The sequence below is a fragment of the Neophocaena asiaeorientalis genome, unplaced genomic scaffold (genome assembly GCF_003031525.2).
Source record: "Neophocaena asiaeorientalis asiaeorientalis breed wild unplaced genomic scaffold, Neophocaena_asiaeorientalis_V1.1 scaffold89, whole genome shotgun sequence".
In the NCBI taxonomy this organism is placed as follows: domain Eukaryota; kingdom Metazoa; phylum Chordata; class Mammalia; order Artiodactyla; family Phocoenidae; genus Neophocaena; species Neophocaena asiaeorientalis.
The window spans coordinates 3,832,311-3,851,015 of record NW_020172592.1 but is presented as its reverse complement, the minus strand read 5'-3'; the positions used below and the strand labels follow the sequence as shown (position 1 = coordinate 3,851,015).

At 40.0% G+C, this 18,705-nt stretch overlaps 1 protein-coding gene across 1 annotated transcript in view; it reads right to left on the bottom strand.

The window, feature by feature from the left end:
- Positions 1 to 18,705, bottom strand: part of DNAH11 (dynein axonemal heavy chain 11) — a 307,654-nt gene that overhangs the window by 147,943 nt on the left and 141,006 nt on the right. Inside the window, 5 exon segments of the mRNA XM_024738428.1 lie at positions 945 to 1,076; positions 4,691 to 4,841; positions 13,874 to 14,022; positions 15,278 to 15,428; positions 17,378 to 17,514. Of these exon segments, the coding sequence (XP_024594196.1) occupies positions 945 to 1,076; positions 4,691 to 4,841; positions 13,874 to 14,022; positions 15,278 to 15,428; positions 17,378 to 17,514 (720 nt within the window).

Here is an 18,705-nt window from a genome sequence, read left to right as displayed (position 1 = left end):
CTATGGTTCACAACAATTACCCTAGGAATCATGTGTGAGACTACTGAGAGGGTAAGAGGACTAGAGACCTGGAAACCAATTTGAATGTTATTATGTGCTGTGGATTGAATTGTCTCCCCACCAAAATTCATATGCTCAAGGCTTAATCCCCAATGTGATGGTATCTGGAGATGGGGCCTTTGGGAGGTGATCATGTTTAGATTAGTGACTTTACAAGAAAAGACATAAGAAAACTTTTAATCTTTCTCTCTCTCTGCCATGTGAGGACACAGAAAAAGGTATCCATCTGCAAGGCATGAGGAGGGCCCTCGCCAGAACTCAACCGTGCTGGCACACTGACTTTGGACTTGCAGCCTCCAGAACTGAGAGAAAGTAAATTTCTGTTGTTTAAGCCACCCAGGGTATGATACTTTGTTATGGGAGCCCAAGCCAAAACAATGTGGTAGCCTACAACAATCTAAAGATGATACACTCCTGAATTAAGGCTGTAGGGATAGAGAAGAGGGGACAGATGTGACAGCGATTTTCTAACTGAAAGGATCTGATGACCATGGGATGTAGAAATAAGATGATGTCTCCCAGGTTTTTAACTAGAGCAACTGGGAGAAATGCATCACTGAGGAAAAGACGAACGAGGAAGAGCAAATATGGGGGTGGGGCAGGTGAAGCACCCTGTCTCAGGCACACTGAAACACTGCTGGTATTGACATGGAACCTTGAATTCAGAAGACAGATCTGATGGAAGGCTATGGATTTGACCTTATCAGCCAAAGAGAGCACCACCAGCCTGAATGAGCTTGCTGACAATGTTACAGGCTTAGGAGAGAATAGGGCAAGTAGGATAGATTTATGATAATATACATTTTTAAAAACCCCATAGGGATCACACAGAATAATATTTCCCTCCAAATAAAACTGGTTCTATAAACTATTTCTACACATACCTGATCTTGTAGTAGAATGCCTCCAAATGCCCAGATACAAGCAAAGACAAAATAGACCTCATAAACTTCCTTCAGGCTGTCAGAAGGTACATTTTCAGGAGTCAACAAACATTCCAAAAGAGTGCAAAGAGTCTAAAGAAAAAGAAAAAGCCATTGTTTCAGGGAAACTTTTTTCTTTTTTTAAAACAGTGAAGTTCACAGGGCTTATTAACAAATCCACTGTACCCTTAAGAGATTCTGTGATTTTTCTCTGTTCTGTGTGATTTGCTACCCCGTGAGACACAAAAATGGCGGCCTTGGGTTTCTGAGTCAGCCGTGGACATCCTTGGCCACTTTCAACCAAACTAACCTTCTAGGTAACAACAAACTGTTAAAAAAATCCTATTATCATAAATCCTCCAATAATCACTGTAATAAAGAGAAATACATAAAACCAAAAAGAAAAAAATAATGGGGATATTGCTGTACTGTCTTTTTTATAAATAGGGAGTCATACTACTACATACTACACATAGTGGGTATATTCTATAGACCACTTTCTCACTTAAAAACAAACTAAAGGCATTTTTGCCTTTTCCGTAAGTGTTGCCCTACAATATCACTGTGAATGAAGGCACTAGATGGAAAGGCTATGTAACCATTTCCTACGGTTGGACGTTTAGATAACCCAGTTTCCCTTAGTACTTTGGCAGCTGTTTCCCCCCACCTGTTGTCATAAATTTAGAAAGTCGGACTGACAGCCTTAGCCTGTGGCATTTTTTAGACAGGACACTAAAGTTAACCCTGGAAGAAATGCTGTTCAGGAACTTGCTCTTCACCTCCGGGTGAAACGGCTCTATTGGTCTGAAACACACTCCATGTCCAGGGCATCAGGTCAGCAAGGAGGGAACATGGCTGCTGCAAACACCTCTGTCATGTGAAATCACAACCATAATGAACATGTTTTTGAGCTAGTTCTCTAAAGCAGCAGTCCCCAACTTTTTGGCACCAGAGACCGGTTTCGTGGAAGACAATTTTTCCATGGACGGCAAGGGCAGTGGGGGGATGGTTCAGGAGGTAATGTGAGCAATGGGGGGAAGCAACGGGGAGCGAGAGGCAGATGAAGCTTCCTCGCTGGCCCGCCGCTCACCTCCTGCTGTGTGGCTCGGTTCCTAACAGGCCATGGGACCAGTACTGGTCTGAGGCCCGGGGGTTGGGGACCCCTGCTCTGAAGCACAAAAATGGCTGTCATGACTTAGAACCCTCAAAACTCACGATACCCTTCCTCCAGTGTTTGGAGGCAGCAGTAGATTTTTATCACGATCATACACACAGCTACGGAAGCTATAACAAAGCATGTCATGTGTGTGCCTCTCCTTCCCAACCATGAGAGGTGGGGAAAATCCATGGTAATGTGGAAAATGGGTCCTGGACATAATTTGGAAATGTTTCCAAAATTTAAATAGTTGAGCGCCTGTTATACTTTTCAGTCTCTCTTGATTTCCATTATTTTATATTGTGCCATGACTGCCAATTTAAAATAATCTTCTAATGGAATAAAACTCACCAATTTGTTATCAAGAAAAATAATGTAAAACTCTGAGGCTTTGCTATTCCTGAGTAGAAGCCATGTGAGTCTAAGGAACTGTTCAAATCAAAATGAAAAAGACTGAAAGGTCTGAATATGACATTATCCACTGATTTGAACATGCTGATAACTCACCTGATTTTTTCTGTTTTCTCCCAAGCACAGTACTTGGAAAACATTTTAAGCTCTGTGCCAGCAATTAATAAAATCATACCTTGGTGCATATTCTGAGTGAGTTAAAACACCTTACCAAATGTAAAGCAAAAAAGTTTCATATATTGGAAAACATAGTACATTAATTTCTTAAAGTAGCCTTTTAAAAAGAATGAAATAATGCCATTTACAGCTACATGGATGGACCTAGAGATTATCATACTAAGTGAAGTCAGACAAAGAAAGGCAAATATCACATGATATCACTTGTATGTGGAATCTAAAATATAACACAAACGAACTTATCTATGAAACAGAGACAGACTCACAGACATAGAGAACAGACTTGTGGTTGCCAAGGGGAAGTGGGGCTGGAGGGATGCATTGGGAGTTTGGGATTAGCGGATGCAAACGAGTATATGTAGAATGGATAAACAACAAGGTCCTATTGTATAGCACAAAGTATATTCAATATCCTGTGATAAACCACAGTGGAAAAGGATATGAAAAAGAATATATATACATACATATATATGCGTATATATGTGTGTGCATATATACATAACTGAATCAGTTTTCTGTATACCAGTATGTATAACACAACATTGTAAATCAACTATACTTCAATAAAAATAAGGTAGTCTTCTTAAGCTATTCTCCTGTACACTCATTTTTGTCTCAAATTTTGTCCTTATAAGCAATCACTGCAAAGAGACGACTTTATACAACAGCAGCCAAAAAAGGAGTTAAGGATAAAATGCCATTTCTGAGTACTACAAAAGGAGGAAGTGAGAGCAAAAATCATATTAATTCCTACTGACTTATTTTCACACTACTCTTGAATGAAAAAGTTCACACCACAGAGAAACACAAATACACAAGTCAAGTTGAGAAGGAACTTGATACTTGCTTTTTTGCAAGTATTACACCAGAGGACATCTAATTAGGCTAACCACAAAATGAATTCATTATGAATAAATTCAGACCTGCTTTCAGAAATAAATTATACCTCAGATAATTACTGTTGAAGACTATCGTTTTCTTAATTGGTGTGTGAATTATCCGAAAACCTGAACTTTCTCTTCTTATTATGCTTGTGACTATTTCTAATTTAGCTTCAGACAAATTCTGTATCATAGTAACTTCACGGTAACAAAGTACTTCAAAACCAGTTTTGCTCCTAAAGAGACACAAATAAAGGTTTCTAACTGTTACCCTTCTGTGAAGTTTTAGACTTGTAAAGGCCGGGGGTAGTTATTCTTCACGCTGAGATTAAGATCACAACCTTCATTTCTGTGTGCTGCAAATTATTTTCATTTGCTGCCATGACAATGTATCATATATACTCTTCACTCTAACCAGCTGTCTCACAATGAGGATCAGAAAAAAAAAAAATCTATCCTTGAAATACTATGAACTAGACTGACCTGATTTGAGGACTCTTTTTGGGAGAGGGAGAAAAGAAAGGGAAGAGAGAGTGGGAGGCGGGGCAGGGTGGTGCCCGACGAGGCGGAGTTCAGAAGCTTTCTCTTACTCACCAGCCAACATCTTTAATTGCATGAATGTTTTTGTACTCAAAAACAACACACTGAGCACCTTCTCTGGGCCAGTTACTTAGGAAACAGAAAAATAAATGAGGCTGTTACTATCCTGTTCTTCTTATTCCACGCAAATATACTTGGGAAGAACGCAATGATTCAATAATGTATTGGGCACCTACTATGTGCTTGGCATTACGGAAATCTCTGGAGATATAAAAATGGTAAAAGGTGGCTTCAGTCCTCTGGTTCACAGTCTTGTGAAAGAAACAGACCACAGACCCAAATGGTCATAGCATGTGATAGGCGTGTGATAGAGGATTGCAAAAAGCACTGGGGAACACGGGGGCTGGGGTAGGGGAGGGTTGGACCAACCTAACCATTCCAGAAACCACTGCACCTTTTTGAACAAGCAAGAACTTCTATTTTGATCAAGCCACACTACCACATCAGGACTAGAGTGTGAAACGGTGTGACCCAGGACAAACCTGCACCAGGCTGCTCTCTGGAATTGAAGTGACGGTTTTAAAGCTTCTTCTCAGCTTATCCAAGCACGCAGGAATGTATTTATCAAAAAGAATCGTTAAATTGGCCTTTTCTGACTGATGCTGCCTTCTGTCTATCCAACTGGCCACATACCTGAAAAAGAACACAGAAAAGCTTTTATGGGGCACCGGGCTTGAAAAGGAAAATTCCACCAACTCAAAAGCTTCCCCCTTCAACACAGCTTGGTCCAACACTTCAGGGACACGTTGAGTGGGTTCATTCTATTTTTCAAATGGCAAATATTTTAAAATGACCCTTTAAAAACTTGTTTTAATGGCCATTTTTACCTTAATGAAAAGAATGTAAAAGAAACTCCTAATAGCACTTAGAAACCCAACATAATAGACGGTAAGCAGGCCATTACTGAGCATTTATACGGAAGTACAGTTTGTCATTTCCTAGAGGACTGAAAGTATTCTCAGAGGGTAGGCTTTATTTATGAAAACAGCTTGGGATCTTTCTTGATGAAAACTGGCATCAATTACTTAGTAATGAGAAATCAGTTACAAATAAAAAGGTGAAAATTCCATAGGGGCTACTTCCAAGTCCCTCCTTGTTCACTGGACTGAATGTAACTCTAACCTGATAGCTGATAATGTGGTTCCAGTAAGTGGCTCTAAAATGGTATCTCACACTTGGGTACATGTGTATGAATCTGAAGCTTATAAAATGTTACCAATTTTGATACATTCATGTCTCTAACACATTAATAAAACACTACTTATCAATAAAATGAAACATGACTTAGTAGCACCCACAATAGTCTCTGGAAAGAAACTGTATGATATGACATGAGAAACAACTGCTCAAAGAGTTCTCATCAAATAGGAAGCAGTGATCACAAATACATATAGCTGCCACCAGAGATGCAGTGCGACCAGACCCATGACAGCTACACCTTGCTTTAAGCAAATCAGATTTCATATATATATATATTTTTTTTTCCGGTATGCAGGCCTTTCACTGCCGTGTCCTCTCCCGTTGCGGAGCACAGGCTCCGGACGCGCAGGCTCAGTGGCCATGGCTCACTGGCCCAGCCGCTCCACAGCCATGTGGGATCTTCCCAGACCAGGGCACGAACCCGCGTCCAGTGCATCAACAAGCGGACTCTCAACCACTGCGCCACCAGAGAAGCCCAGATTTCATATTTTTAATATCAGAAGAAATTAGGGCGAGATGATTATCTTAGAAAAGGCTCCCTTTGATATTCACAAGCCTTCACAATAGGGTTTTATTAAATATTCAACTACCTATATACACTACTGCTAGATTTATAAAATATCTACTGTCAAAACTTTTTCAGGTCCAAGAGGAATGATTATCAGCTGCAGTCCAGTTGCATGATGGCAACTGAGAGACCACTTCTGGGGCTCCATGAGTTGCATCCAGTGGGCGCCATGGAACAATGGAATGCAGGTGTTAGGTAGTGGGAATGAAGGCTACACCTACCACTCAGCTACTCATTTTACTCTTCATAAGCTGTCAGAAGTGGAATCTTAGTATCCAAAGCTCATTGCAGTGAGGGGGGCAGGGGAGAGAACTGTTTAGGGAGATGCAGCTCTAAGACTGCCTGGGTCTTTATCCATTTTTTAACTCTGTTACCTTGGGCAAGTCAGTTAACCTCTCTGTGCCTCAAGTTTCTCATCTGTCAATGGAGATAATAATGAAATGCACTTCCTAGGGTTGCTGCGAGCAGCAAACGAGTTCTCATGTATTAAGTGCTTACATTAACATCTGGCATATAACAAATTCTCAATCAGTGCTACTCATTAGCACAGAGTTGGTGGATTTGGGAGAACTGAGAGAACTGAGTTCAGATCCTGGCTCTGCCTCTCTGATCATCGCCTAAAGACAGTCTGTTCGGTAGGGCTTAAGGGTTGGTAGGCAGTGCCCTGATGCACGTAGCAAATTCTACCCCTACTCCCCACCCCTGTCTTTGGTCTCTGTGGGGTCAGAAGGCTGTGCAGGGGTAACTAGGAGCTGCAGTGTCAACACAGCCCCAAGAGGCGGAATTGGTCTTTGCACTTAGGGGACATGTAAGAGCTACTTCATTGACCCACGTCGGCAGTAGCCAAAGTCTCAAAGGGAGAGCCGACCAGGCCCACGAGCAGATGATGCTGTTGTACCAATTACATCCACAAATAAGAAAGTTAGTTCTATCAAACCAGGAGACGTGGTAAGAGCTGATCCTGACCGGGGGAAAAAAAACAACCAACCAAAATGACCTCTGCTAGAGGTCAAGCACACCACACAGCATTGGAAGTAAAAAAAAAAAAAAAAAAGTCTATTGTTAAATATGGACAGTTTTAAATTTCATGTATAAATTACTGTTGAATTTAGTAAACATCAAAAGACAGCAAATTATCTTCAGCAACGGCAAAAACTGAAACTGTACTTTTGTACTGTTGGCAATTCCTTTCACCTTACTTCATATAAAAGTGTCTCCTGATTTTTAAAAGATGCTGTAGATTTGAACATGGCCAAATGAAACACACTGCTATCATACAACATACAAGTGAAAATATCATACTTTTTTATTCCTTACCTACATAAGTGATCACCCACATTGCTGCCCCTGCCTCAGGAAATAGCTACTTTATGATGCCTTAATGCATCATCTTAATGCCAACGTCTAGGTCACTAACAGAGAATCTTTGGCTCATCAGTGCTTGCAAATATATTCCATATAAGCAGCTGTGTTGCTCTTCTTCCTTCTCTAGAACTGCTATAGGCACATCACAGGAAGTCTAAAGTCCAGCAGTTTAGAAACTATATAGGTAGCCAAAGTCTTCAGGCTTCTGAAGACTTTTTTTATTTATTACTCTGTAGTCTGTGGTTGGAATCCTGTCATACAGGATAGCAGGAATTCATCAGAGTTCTCTATAGTTTGCCCCTCACAGCTACAGCTGGGTTCTCTATTATTCACAGTGGCCTGGAAAATAGCGGAAGTTAAAAGGACCCACAGATCAGGAGTGTACTTTGATGATTTCTGAATCTGTATGTTTACACATATAAACAATATCCAAAGATGAAAGGGTGGGATTGCAAGGGTAGAAGACAACAAGCTTATCCAATACAGGTGAGAGAATGAGTGAGACAAAGGCAAAAGAATATTTTCAGCTAAATTATTAAAGAAATATAAATCAAAACTACAATGAGGTACCACCTCACACTGGTCAGAATAGCCATAATTAAACAGTCTACAAATAATAAATGTTGGCTAGGATAGGGAGAAAAGGGAATCCTCCTACACTGTTGGCGGGGATGTAAATTGGTAAGGTCACTATGGAAAACAGTATGGAGGTTTCTCAAAAAAACTCAAAATAGAATTGCCATATGATCCAGCAATCCCACTCCTGGGCATATATCAGGAAAAAAATATAATTCGAAAAAATACATGCACCCCTGTGTTCATAGCAGCACTATTCACAATAGCCAAGACATGGAAACAACCTAAATGTCCACTGACAGGTGAATGGATAAAGAAGACGTGGTATATATATATATATACAATGGAATATTACTCAGCTGTTGAAAAAAAGAAAGAAATAATGCCATTTGCAGCAGCAGCAACATGGATGGACCTACAGATTATTATACTAAGTGAAGTCAGTCAGAAAGAGAGACAAATACCATATGATATCACTTATATGTGGAATATAAAATATGACACAAATGAACTTATCTATCAATACAAAAAGAAACAGACTCACAGACACAGAGAACAGACTTGTGGTTGCCATGGGGGAGCGATGGATTGGGAGTTTGGGATTGGCAGAGGCAAACTATTATATATATATATGTATAACTTAATCACTGCTGTATACCTGAAACTAACACAACACTGTAAATCAACTATATTTCAATAAAGTCAATTTTTAAAAAAGGAGTATTTTCAGCTAAAGTAATAGAGAAAGAAGTATGATCTCAAGTTGTGGCTACCAAAAGTTATCTTCCAGGAATCAGACAAAATTCCAGAAATACTCCTGCGTTTTCCTATCATTATGTACAAGCCATGCGATACACAGTTTGGTAGATCTCACCTTCACTTATGCTCACTTTAAATAATTTTAATAATTTAAATAATTATAAATGAATTTAATTCATTACCTGTTTGTTTTTCCCTTTCTGTGCATTTTATTCTTTTCTACTAGAAAAACTTCTCACTGATCATAATCTTCAGAAATTTTCTTCTAACTCCTGCTTTCTCTATTATCTCAAGATCTCAACAGACATATATGAACTGTCTAGGATTCTTCCAGTAAACTTACTTAGAACTCAGAATTAAAATAGTATTTGATTTCTAGAGCTAGTCACATAATGATGTAACTTTAAGGATGTTGTTTGACCTCATAACCTGTAAAATGTGGACATAAAATTATGCTTTTAAATAGCTCAGTGAATTTTAACAAAAATATTCCAAGTAGCTTAAGCAATAATGGCATTCTATTTAGTCCCACAGAGATACTATGAACATAGTATTTCATAATCTCTTCTATCCAAAATATCTTATCAGTTCCCATAATATGAATTAAGAAAATATATTTCCTAACTCTGTTCACTGAAGGGTCTAGAAGCAATGACATACCAGTGGCAATGAGCCCTCCTAGCATCCCTATCTTGGATTCTAAATACCACTCCTTATACAGAAAGCAGTCACTTCCAGCTCCTTAGAGAAATGGGTGAAAAGAAGCATAGGGGAAGTAAAGTCTGAGATGAGCCAGAAGCATCTGTGTTAGTCAGAAAGCAAAATACTCAGACTTAGGAGAACAAGTACAAAAGAACATGCAAGGGTCTGGCTTGAAGGAGGTCCTGCTGGCAAAATTTAGGGCAACTTGAGCATGCAAAAGAATACTTTTGGCAATGAATCATAACTCACTGAACTAAGACAAAAGAAGCCATGAATAGAAAATGACACTCCTCAAAAAGAAAAAAGGAAGGGGGGAGAGTAAAAAAGAGAGAGAGAAGGGAAGGAAGGGAGGAAGGAGAGTAGAAGGGAAGAAGAGAAAAAGTTCTTTACTAAAAATGTCACCTAATATATGGAGACAGAAGGGTTGACCCACTTTGTAACCACCAATGGGTTATTCTTCGAAATGTCTGGCTTGTTCTCTTCAAAACTGTAAATGTGGGCTTCCTTGGTGGCGCAGTGGTTGAGAGTCTGCCTGCCGATGCAGGGGACACGGGTTCGTGCCCCGATCCGGGAAGATCCCACATGCCGCGGAGCGGCTAGGCCCGTGAGCCATGGCCACTGAGCCTGCGCGTCCGGAGCCTGTGCTCCGCAACGGGAGAGGCCACAACAGTGAGAGGCCCGCGTACCGCAAAAAAAACCAAAAAAAAAAACAAAAAAACCTGTAAATGTCATGAAAGAAAAAGGTGGGTGGATATTCTAGATTAAAGGAGAAAACAGAGATAAGTAGATGCAATGCATGGTCCTTGCTTTGATGCTGGATTTTTTTAAAAAGCTACAGAGGAAATTCCCAGGGTAGCTGGGAAATTGTGAAATATTACTGTTTGTTTTGATAGTATTATATCAAAGATGAATTTCTTAGGTATGTTAATTGAATTATGTTCATACAGGAGAATACCCTAGTTCTTAGGAGAGAGATGCTTAAGTACTTAGGGATGAACTGTCAACGTCTCCAACTTACTTTCAGATAATTCAGCAAAAATAAATAAAAGTAGAAAATATAGGGGACTACCCTGGTGGTGCAGTGGATAAGGCTCCATGCTTTCAATGCAGGGGGCCCGGGTTTGATCCCTGGCTAGGGAACTAGATGCCACATGCATGCCGCAACTAAGAGTTCACATGCCACAACTAAGGAGCCCATTTGCTGCAACTAAGGAGCCCATGAGCCACAGCTAAGACCCGGTGCAACCAAATAAAAAAATAAATATAAAAAAATAAATAGGGGCTTCCCTGGTGGCGCAGTGGTTGAGAATCTGCCTGCCAATGCAGGGGACACGGGTTCGAGCCCTGGTCTGGGAGGATCCCACATGCCGCAGAGCAACTGGGCCCGTGAGGCACAACTACTGAGCCTGCGCGTCTGGAGCCTGTGCCCCACAACAGGAGAGGCCACGACAGTGAGAGGCCCGCGCACCGCGATGAAGAGTGGCCCCCGCTCGCCACAACTAGAGAAAGCTCTTGCACAGAAACGAAGACCCAACACAGCCAAAAGTAAATAAATAAATAAATTTATTAAAAAAAATAATAATAATAAAAAAATAAATATATGTCTCTCTTTTCCTGTGAGAGAGAGTGTACGTACAGCCAAAGGAAATTAAATTGGGTAAAATTGTAAAAATTGATGACTGCAGGAAAAGAGTGCATGGTTGGACAATGTACTACCTACCACCTTTCCAATTTTTCTATATTTTTGAACACTTTTGAATTAAAAAGTCAGGGAAAATTGAGACAGATACTGGTTTGGGAAATTAGGTTGATAACTATATTGATCTCAGAAGGTAATTAGGGATTAAATGAATCAATACATGTAAAGCTATCACATTTTTAATATTATGACATCAAAGTAAGGTAATAAATTATCCAATAAATATGGAGTTAAAAATATACCACCCCCCACTTTTTGGTAGTTCATTGAACGTTTCTGGCAGTAGGAGGTAAAAATATAAAAATATCCTTTACAGAAGAGTCCCATTATTTTGGATAATGACCTGGATGGACACTTTGGTCACACATATGAAAATTAAAACCTACCCATCGATCTTAAATTAAAAAAAAGTCCATGAAAATAAAATCTAATGGTGAAGAGGGGTTTAACTTTCTCAAGAATGTAAATTGGGTGACTCTTTTGCCAAACTGTGACCTTTGACTTATGAGATAAAAGTCTTTCTTTAAATGGGGATTTAGACCGCTTTTGTTAGCACAAATCTCTGTATGTTATTAAAACTGAACTACAGAGACCTTGGGAACTGTGAGATTCACTACTGAAATCAGACCACACCAGTGGGGGTGAGGGGTACAAGACTGCCTCTGCTCTCCATATGGGGGAGTCAAGGGGCACTGGAGATTCTCCGTCAGCTAGCTCCCGATCAACAGAAGCATCCTAGGAGATAGTCAAAATGCCAGCTGGGGGAAAGGAGCTATTAGCTCAAGAAGAACTCTCCATTTTAGAGTTTTAAAAATCACTCCCTCCCCTAGCCAATGAAAGTTTACCTTCACAGAAACCTGGGTATGGGTCTACTTGGCTGCTGAGTTAGAGGATGAGACTTTTAGTAAATATATCAGTATACAGAAAAGTAGCCTGGAGGAGTGCATGAGTCAGGCACCTGGCAGGGAGCAGAGGTCATCCTCAAATTAGGATAATAGAGAAGGATCAATAAAGGGACTATTGGCAAAGGTGTGGGCAGAAGCAGGGAAACTGGAGAGTGCCATGTCATGGGGTGATGGCTGAGAAATGGTGAGAGCACCCGCGGCTGCAGGGACAAGAGAATGAAGGGCTATCAAAACCTGGAAGCAAAGAATCTCATGGAGAGATTTAAGAGGACCTGCTGATGAAGGTCACGGTCACCCTGCTGTGCTCCTGCAGGGAGGGAGCCAAGGGAATGAACAGCCTAACCTCACTCTCTTTTCTCCCTCTCATTTCCTGCCAGGGCTCCTCACTGGCCAAACCAACCAGAAGCCAGAGGGCAAGGAGCCCATTGATGTGGTCCACACAGGATGGCCGCTGGGGGCACAGAGCAGGGTGGAGGGGTAAAGAGAAGACATCAGACACAAGAAGCATGCCAGGCACCAGCACGCGTTCACGTGCAGAGCTCAGATGTTTCTACAGCGCAGAGTGGGAATACGAGAGAGGGTGACAAGGGACCACCAGAATGAATTATGGAAAGCGTAAGCATCTGAAGAGTAAGCAAGTGGGCACAAAAAACTTGTTTATTCTAAATCAAAGCATCACCACTGTTCATGTATGCATATTATGTGTATACATACAAACACACAAATGTTCACTACATGATATACTTACATCTATGTGCTCCATACGAGCTATTATTATTACTTCTTCACTTAGCCAACAAATATGTCTTAACATGCGCAAGGTGTGAACAGGGTAATGTCCAACTAAAAATGACAACTGCATACAGGTGCTAATTTAGTGATTTTTAAGTTAGCCTAATTAATTAACTTTAAATTTAATTGCTAACATTTTCTTCAAATAATCAAATACATGTTTAGCATTCTTAGACACCTAAGATTAAAACAAGAAATGTTCACAAAAACAACAAAGAACCCAAACAACTAGATTAAAAAATAGGCAAAGGACTGAAATGGGCATTTCTCCAAAGAAAATATACAAATGGCCAATAAACACATGAAAAGATGCTCAAATGATTAATCATTAGAAAAATGTAAATCAAAACTGGAATGAGATACCATTCCACACCCATTAGGATGGTTATTATAAAAAATAGAGAAAATAACAAGTATTGGTGGGGTCATGCAGAAATTGGAACTCTTGTGCTCTACTGATGGGAATGTAAAATGGAGTAGCCACTAATGGAAAACAGTATGGCAGTTCCTCCAAAAATTTGAAGCAGAATTACCATATGATCTAGCTATTCAGCTTGTACATGTATGTATCAAAAAATAACTGAAAGCTGGGACCCAAAGAGATTATGCCCGTGTTCACAGAAGTATTATTTGCAACAGTCAAAAGGGAGAAGCAGCCCAAGTATCTACAGAAGGATGAATGGATAAACAATATGAGATATATATATCTCTACCAAATGGAATATCATACAGCTTTGAAAAGGAAGGACATTCCGGCACCTGCTGTAACATGCGTGAACTTTGAAGACATTATGCTAAGTGAAATAAGCCCAGCACAAAAAGACAATTACTATATGATTCAATTTATAAGAAGCACCTAGAGTATTCAAATTCATAGAGAGAAAGTAGAAAGGAGGTGGGGATGCTGGGAGGGCTACTGCTTAGTGCCTTTGGGGCTTCAGTTTGGGAAGATGCAAAAGGTTCTGGAGATGGATGGTAATGATGTTCGTACAACAACGTGAATGTACTCAATGCCTCTGAACTTTACACTCAAAAATGGTTAAGCCTAATTCGATATTCATGTATATTTTACCACAATTAAAATAAAAGCAATACTCACGGATTCCAGCCTAAATCTTGTGGGTTCACGTATAGAATACCAGCCCTGGAAACAGTAGCTGGGGTTGCTGTCCTTAAGTGATGAACCTCGAACAGCAGCCTCATAGAGGGAGTGAGAGCTATGCGTTCATTGCTGGCCAAGGTCAGCACCTGGACAGAGCAGCACAGCACAAAAGTGGCCATTTCATTAGGGAGCAAAGGCAAGGCTGCTAACTTTCCAAAACAGCACAGAGTTCTTCCCCCAGGAGGAGTGCCAAAGGCTATGAGGTCACTGCCTGAGCTAGAAATGCAGTCTGAATATGTATAGGATGGATAAATAACAAGGTCCTACTGGATATCACAGGGAACTATATTCAGTATCCCGTGATAAACCATCACGGAAAAGAATGTGTGTGTGTGTGTATGCATAACTGACTCACTTTGCTGTACAGCAGTAATTAACACAACATTGTAACTCAACTATCCTTCCATTTAAAAAATGCTGTTTGTTACAAAAACAAATAAAAAACAAACAAACAATGAAATGCAGTCTGAATAAAGATCTCGGTTCATCCTCAGGGGAGCTCGCTAACCCCTGAGGAACAAACTCAGCAACATGGACTCACTCATGCCAACCTTTAAATAACTGTGGTAATTATTACTAAATATAAGACCCTTGTTTTAAGAGTTGATTATATAAAAAGGCCTGAATGCCATAAGAAATAAACTTTATTTAGAATCTGAACTATCACATTTTAAATTGTCCTGTAGAAACTCATGCAAGTATAAAGATCTTAGACCTGTATTTTATGATAGACAATGTCTTGGTTCAGAAAACAGTAATTACTCTTAGGTTAAGGGAGTTACTATTCTATAGCAATGACAATTAATGATTTCTTTCTCCTGACCCTAACAGTAGACCTTGGGTTGCTTCAAAGGTGTCTCAAAGACCTGTATCTTCACCTTTTATTTTTGCTGGAAATTCTGGATTAACCACGGCAAAATGCTTAGGAATGCATACTCAAATCTGTAGTCATAGGAACTACTTAATTTCAAGAGCTAAATTTAGCCAATTAACATAAGGCACAAACTCATTCTTTTATTATCCAAGTAGTCCATACTTAAAGAGAAGATATAATAATAATTTACGCCTAGCTCTTAGAAAACGGTAAGATTGGATGAACTAAATCCTTGGATACATATCTCTCTTTAAAGATGGTTAAATTTATAGACAAGAAAAAATGTATTCCCTTGAATTCTTTAATAGTGAAATTAAGAGAATTACCAGGAAGGTGCCACATCAAAGTAGTAATTACATAAAGAATATCAGGTTAATGCCTGAAACTGGTACTAAAGTCAACAAGTGAATGGAACTCAGTACACTCCAGGTGTTACATTTAAGGTTTAGCACTGAGGTATTACTCACCTTGTTATCGTCCATGACAGTATTTAGTGATTCAATCCACATGGGATCAATATCGCCATCCAGCACTATCCATTTTGGTCCATCATGCCTAAGATTTGCTTGTTCTCGCAGAATGGATGAGAATAGACCTATAAGTTAAGAGTCAGCAATCCTAATGTATAATGGAGTTGAGTGCTATTTACTTCTAAAATAAATTTGTCTTATTTGTACTGGAAGCTCTTTTATTCAGTAAGTAAATTTGCTATAAGTTTGTCACCTCTTTCAGGTGGGCAAACAGCACTACTTTTTGAGCTATCCCTGAGATCTAGACCAAAGGACAAGTTTTACTTCCATGAGAAGGTTCCTTAGCTTCTCAGACTAAGCAACCCCAAATGTCAATAAAGATGATAGTACCTTCCTTGAAAAACACCTGTGGAGATTTATAGCAGGTGACGTACATGAAACTCAAAACTTACACCAAATGAAAATATTAACCTTTTTCATGCACATATATTCAGTATCTATTTTAGGTCAAATATTAATTTATTCCACCTTTCTCTATTTTTCTATAACATTATTCGAGAGAGATCATTATAAAGCTAAAGTATTCAGAAGTGCGATACATTTCTTTGGGAAATGTGTTCACTGGCATTATAATAAGTTATCATTATCTCACAAGATGTAAAGATAGAAACATTTAAAATCCAGAGTCCTTTTTGCTAAGTATTATGCGTGTTTCATGGCACATTTAATAGCTGCTGACTGTTCAAAACTCAAGTATATAATACTATGGTGAAAAAAACTGTTTTGAGGCAGGTATGTGGAAGGTTTTGTTTCCTCTGTGAAGGATTTTGTGCAAAGATAAGCGATAGTCTATAGTAGAACCTGCTACCATAATTCATAAAAAAGCCAGCAACCTGTTCTAATGGACACTAATTTGAAAGACTTCTACATATTTTCAGCATAAACAGATATTATTCCCTTCCTGCCACAGTCCTTAAAATAAAAAAAGAAAGCCTAAGAGAGCAAATTTTGACTGTCCCACAGATTAAGGAAGCAGGGTGTACATGATACTAGGATGGAGAATGACGAGCTCTGCTCCTTTGATAGGGTCACCAGGGAAGCCTTCTCTGATGCGATGTCTGACCAGACATTCTAGTAACATAAGGGAGCAAGCCATGCAGGTATCTCCAGTGTTGCAGATGGTGGGAATACCAAGTGCAAAGGCCCGTGACAGGAAGATGCTTGGCGGGTTCAGAGAAGAGCAAGGATGCCTGAGTGTATGTGTAAGTGAAAGGCAGAGAACAGGAAATGAGATCAGAGATGGGGAAGAGGGATTCAATCACATAGAACCTTGTAGGCCTTGGATAAAGGTTGGATTCTAACGGTGATGAAACACACTGGAAACCGCAAGCAGAGAACTAATATTCTGAAGACTGCCTTCTGTCTGCTGCATGGAAAATGAATTAACGGAGACCCATGAGGTGTGACACTGCAAATGCAGGCAGGAGATGCTGGTGGCTTGGACTCATGTGGGAGCTGCAGAGAAGGTGAGAAGTACTGGAATACAATACATATGTTAAAGGCAAGTAAGGCCTATAGGATTTGCTGGGAGGTTAAATGTATGGTGTAAATGTGGGAAAGGACTCAAGGATGATGTCTAGATTAGTGCATTTACAGAAATGAGAATGTTACAAGTGATTTTAACAAAGGAATCTGCTTGTCCACAAAAGCTTTCAGGGCAAGAAACATGTCCCACTGACTTTTGCCCTGGCACCTAGAATAGCACATGCCTGAAACTCAGTATCTTGTATCAGGTACTTTATAAATGTTCCCTGAGGCATCTGTGTTGACTTCTCTGCTGGTTTACAGGGAGCCCTGACATAATTGATGGGGGATAAAATACACAGCTCTGAGCACAAACCTGCTGAATGCTAATCGACCACTTAATCAAATCTAGTTTTAATTTATAGGTTATAAATGCTGTTGTGAGCTGCTGTATTTCCAATAACGCCAACCCATAAACAGTAAATCTACAACCATGACTAAAATTGGCTTGAACTGAGAAATGATTTTCTGGATTTAAAGAAAAATTTAGCACTTCAAAAGGGGAAATACTACTTGCCATCTTTCCATTCTCGGGTAGCATGATGTATGAAACCAAAGAGTTCATCTGTTGTCACAGCTTTGGGGTTTAAGTCATTCCAAATGGGTTTCTGTTTCATGTTAACATATGTTCGGTTCAGTGTTCTCAAAATCTGAAAAAGAAAGAAGGAAAAACGCTAAGAAAATTAATACTAATGTAAGCCAAATGGGAAGCAAAAGATTTCTGAAGAGTTTTCCTTAGGTATTATATGTTCCTAGATATTCTGTGTATATTGAGAATGGGAAAAAATTTACATGTGCACATTTTCATTCACATCTTGAAAAATTTAATCCCACAATCCCTGAGGATCAGTTCACCTGATTCTGTCAAGAGGAAGTCACTATCAACAGAGATTTTTAACCATGTGTGCAAAGTAAAGGACTATATGTAAATGTGCTCCTGTACATGTTATTAAAATCCACTCTGCCTGTATTATTTAGATTGCTCTTAAAATTTAGCCTGCATCCAAAGTGCTTAGAGGGTATTAAAACAGACTAATGGGCCCGATCTCAGAGTTTCTAATTTAGCAGCTCTTGCGAACGACTGATTTGAGTTCCAAGAAGGTCCCAGGTGATGCCTAGGATGCTGGTCTAGACATGCTTTGAGACCTAGCGACCTAGAACAACAGTTCTCAGGAGGAGATCATCTTGACTTGGGGGAAGAGGACGTGCTACCGGGCATCTCGTGGGCAGAGGCCAGGGATGCTGCTCAACATCCTGCAATGAAAGACCAGCCCCCAGGACAAAGAGTTATCCTGTACAGATGTCAATAGTGCTGAGGTTGAGAAGCCCTGTTCTAGGTAATTGAGGAAAAGAAGGCTTGGTGATAAGAATTCACAGGATAGGTCCTCTCTGGAGGGTCCAGTGGTTAAGACTCTGTGCTTCCACTGCAGGAGCACGGGTTCTATCCCTGGTTGGGGAACTAAGATCCCGCACGCCACACAGCGTGGCCAATAAGGCAATAAAAATAAAACATAGGGCTTCCCTGGTGGCGCAGTGGTCGGGGGTCCACCTGCCAATGCAGGGGGCATGGGTTCGTGCCCCGGTCTGGGAGGATCCCACGTGCCGCGGAGTGGCTGGGCCCATGGGCCATGGCCACTGGGCCTGTGCGTCCAGAGCCTCTGCTCTGCTGAGGGAGAGGCCACAACAGTGAGAGGCCTGCATACCGCAAAAAAATTAAAAAATAAATAAATTTAAAAAGTAAAAAATTAAATAAAAAGAATTCTCAGGATAGGCGCTTAATACATGTGTAGTTAATTAATTGACACCTTAACCCAAATATCTGCCGAACTATCCTTTCTGCT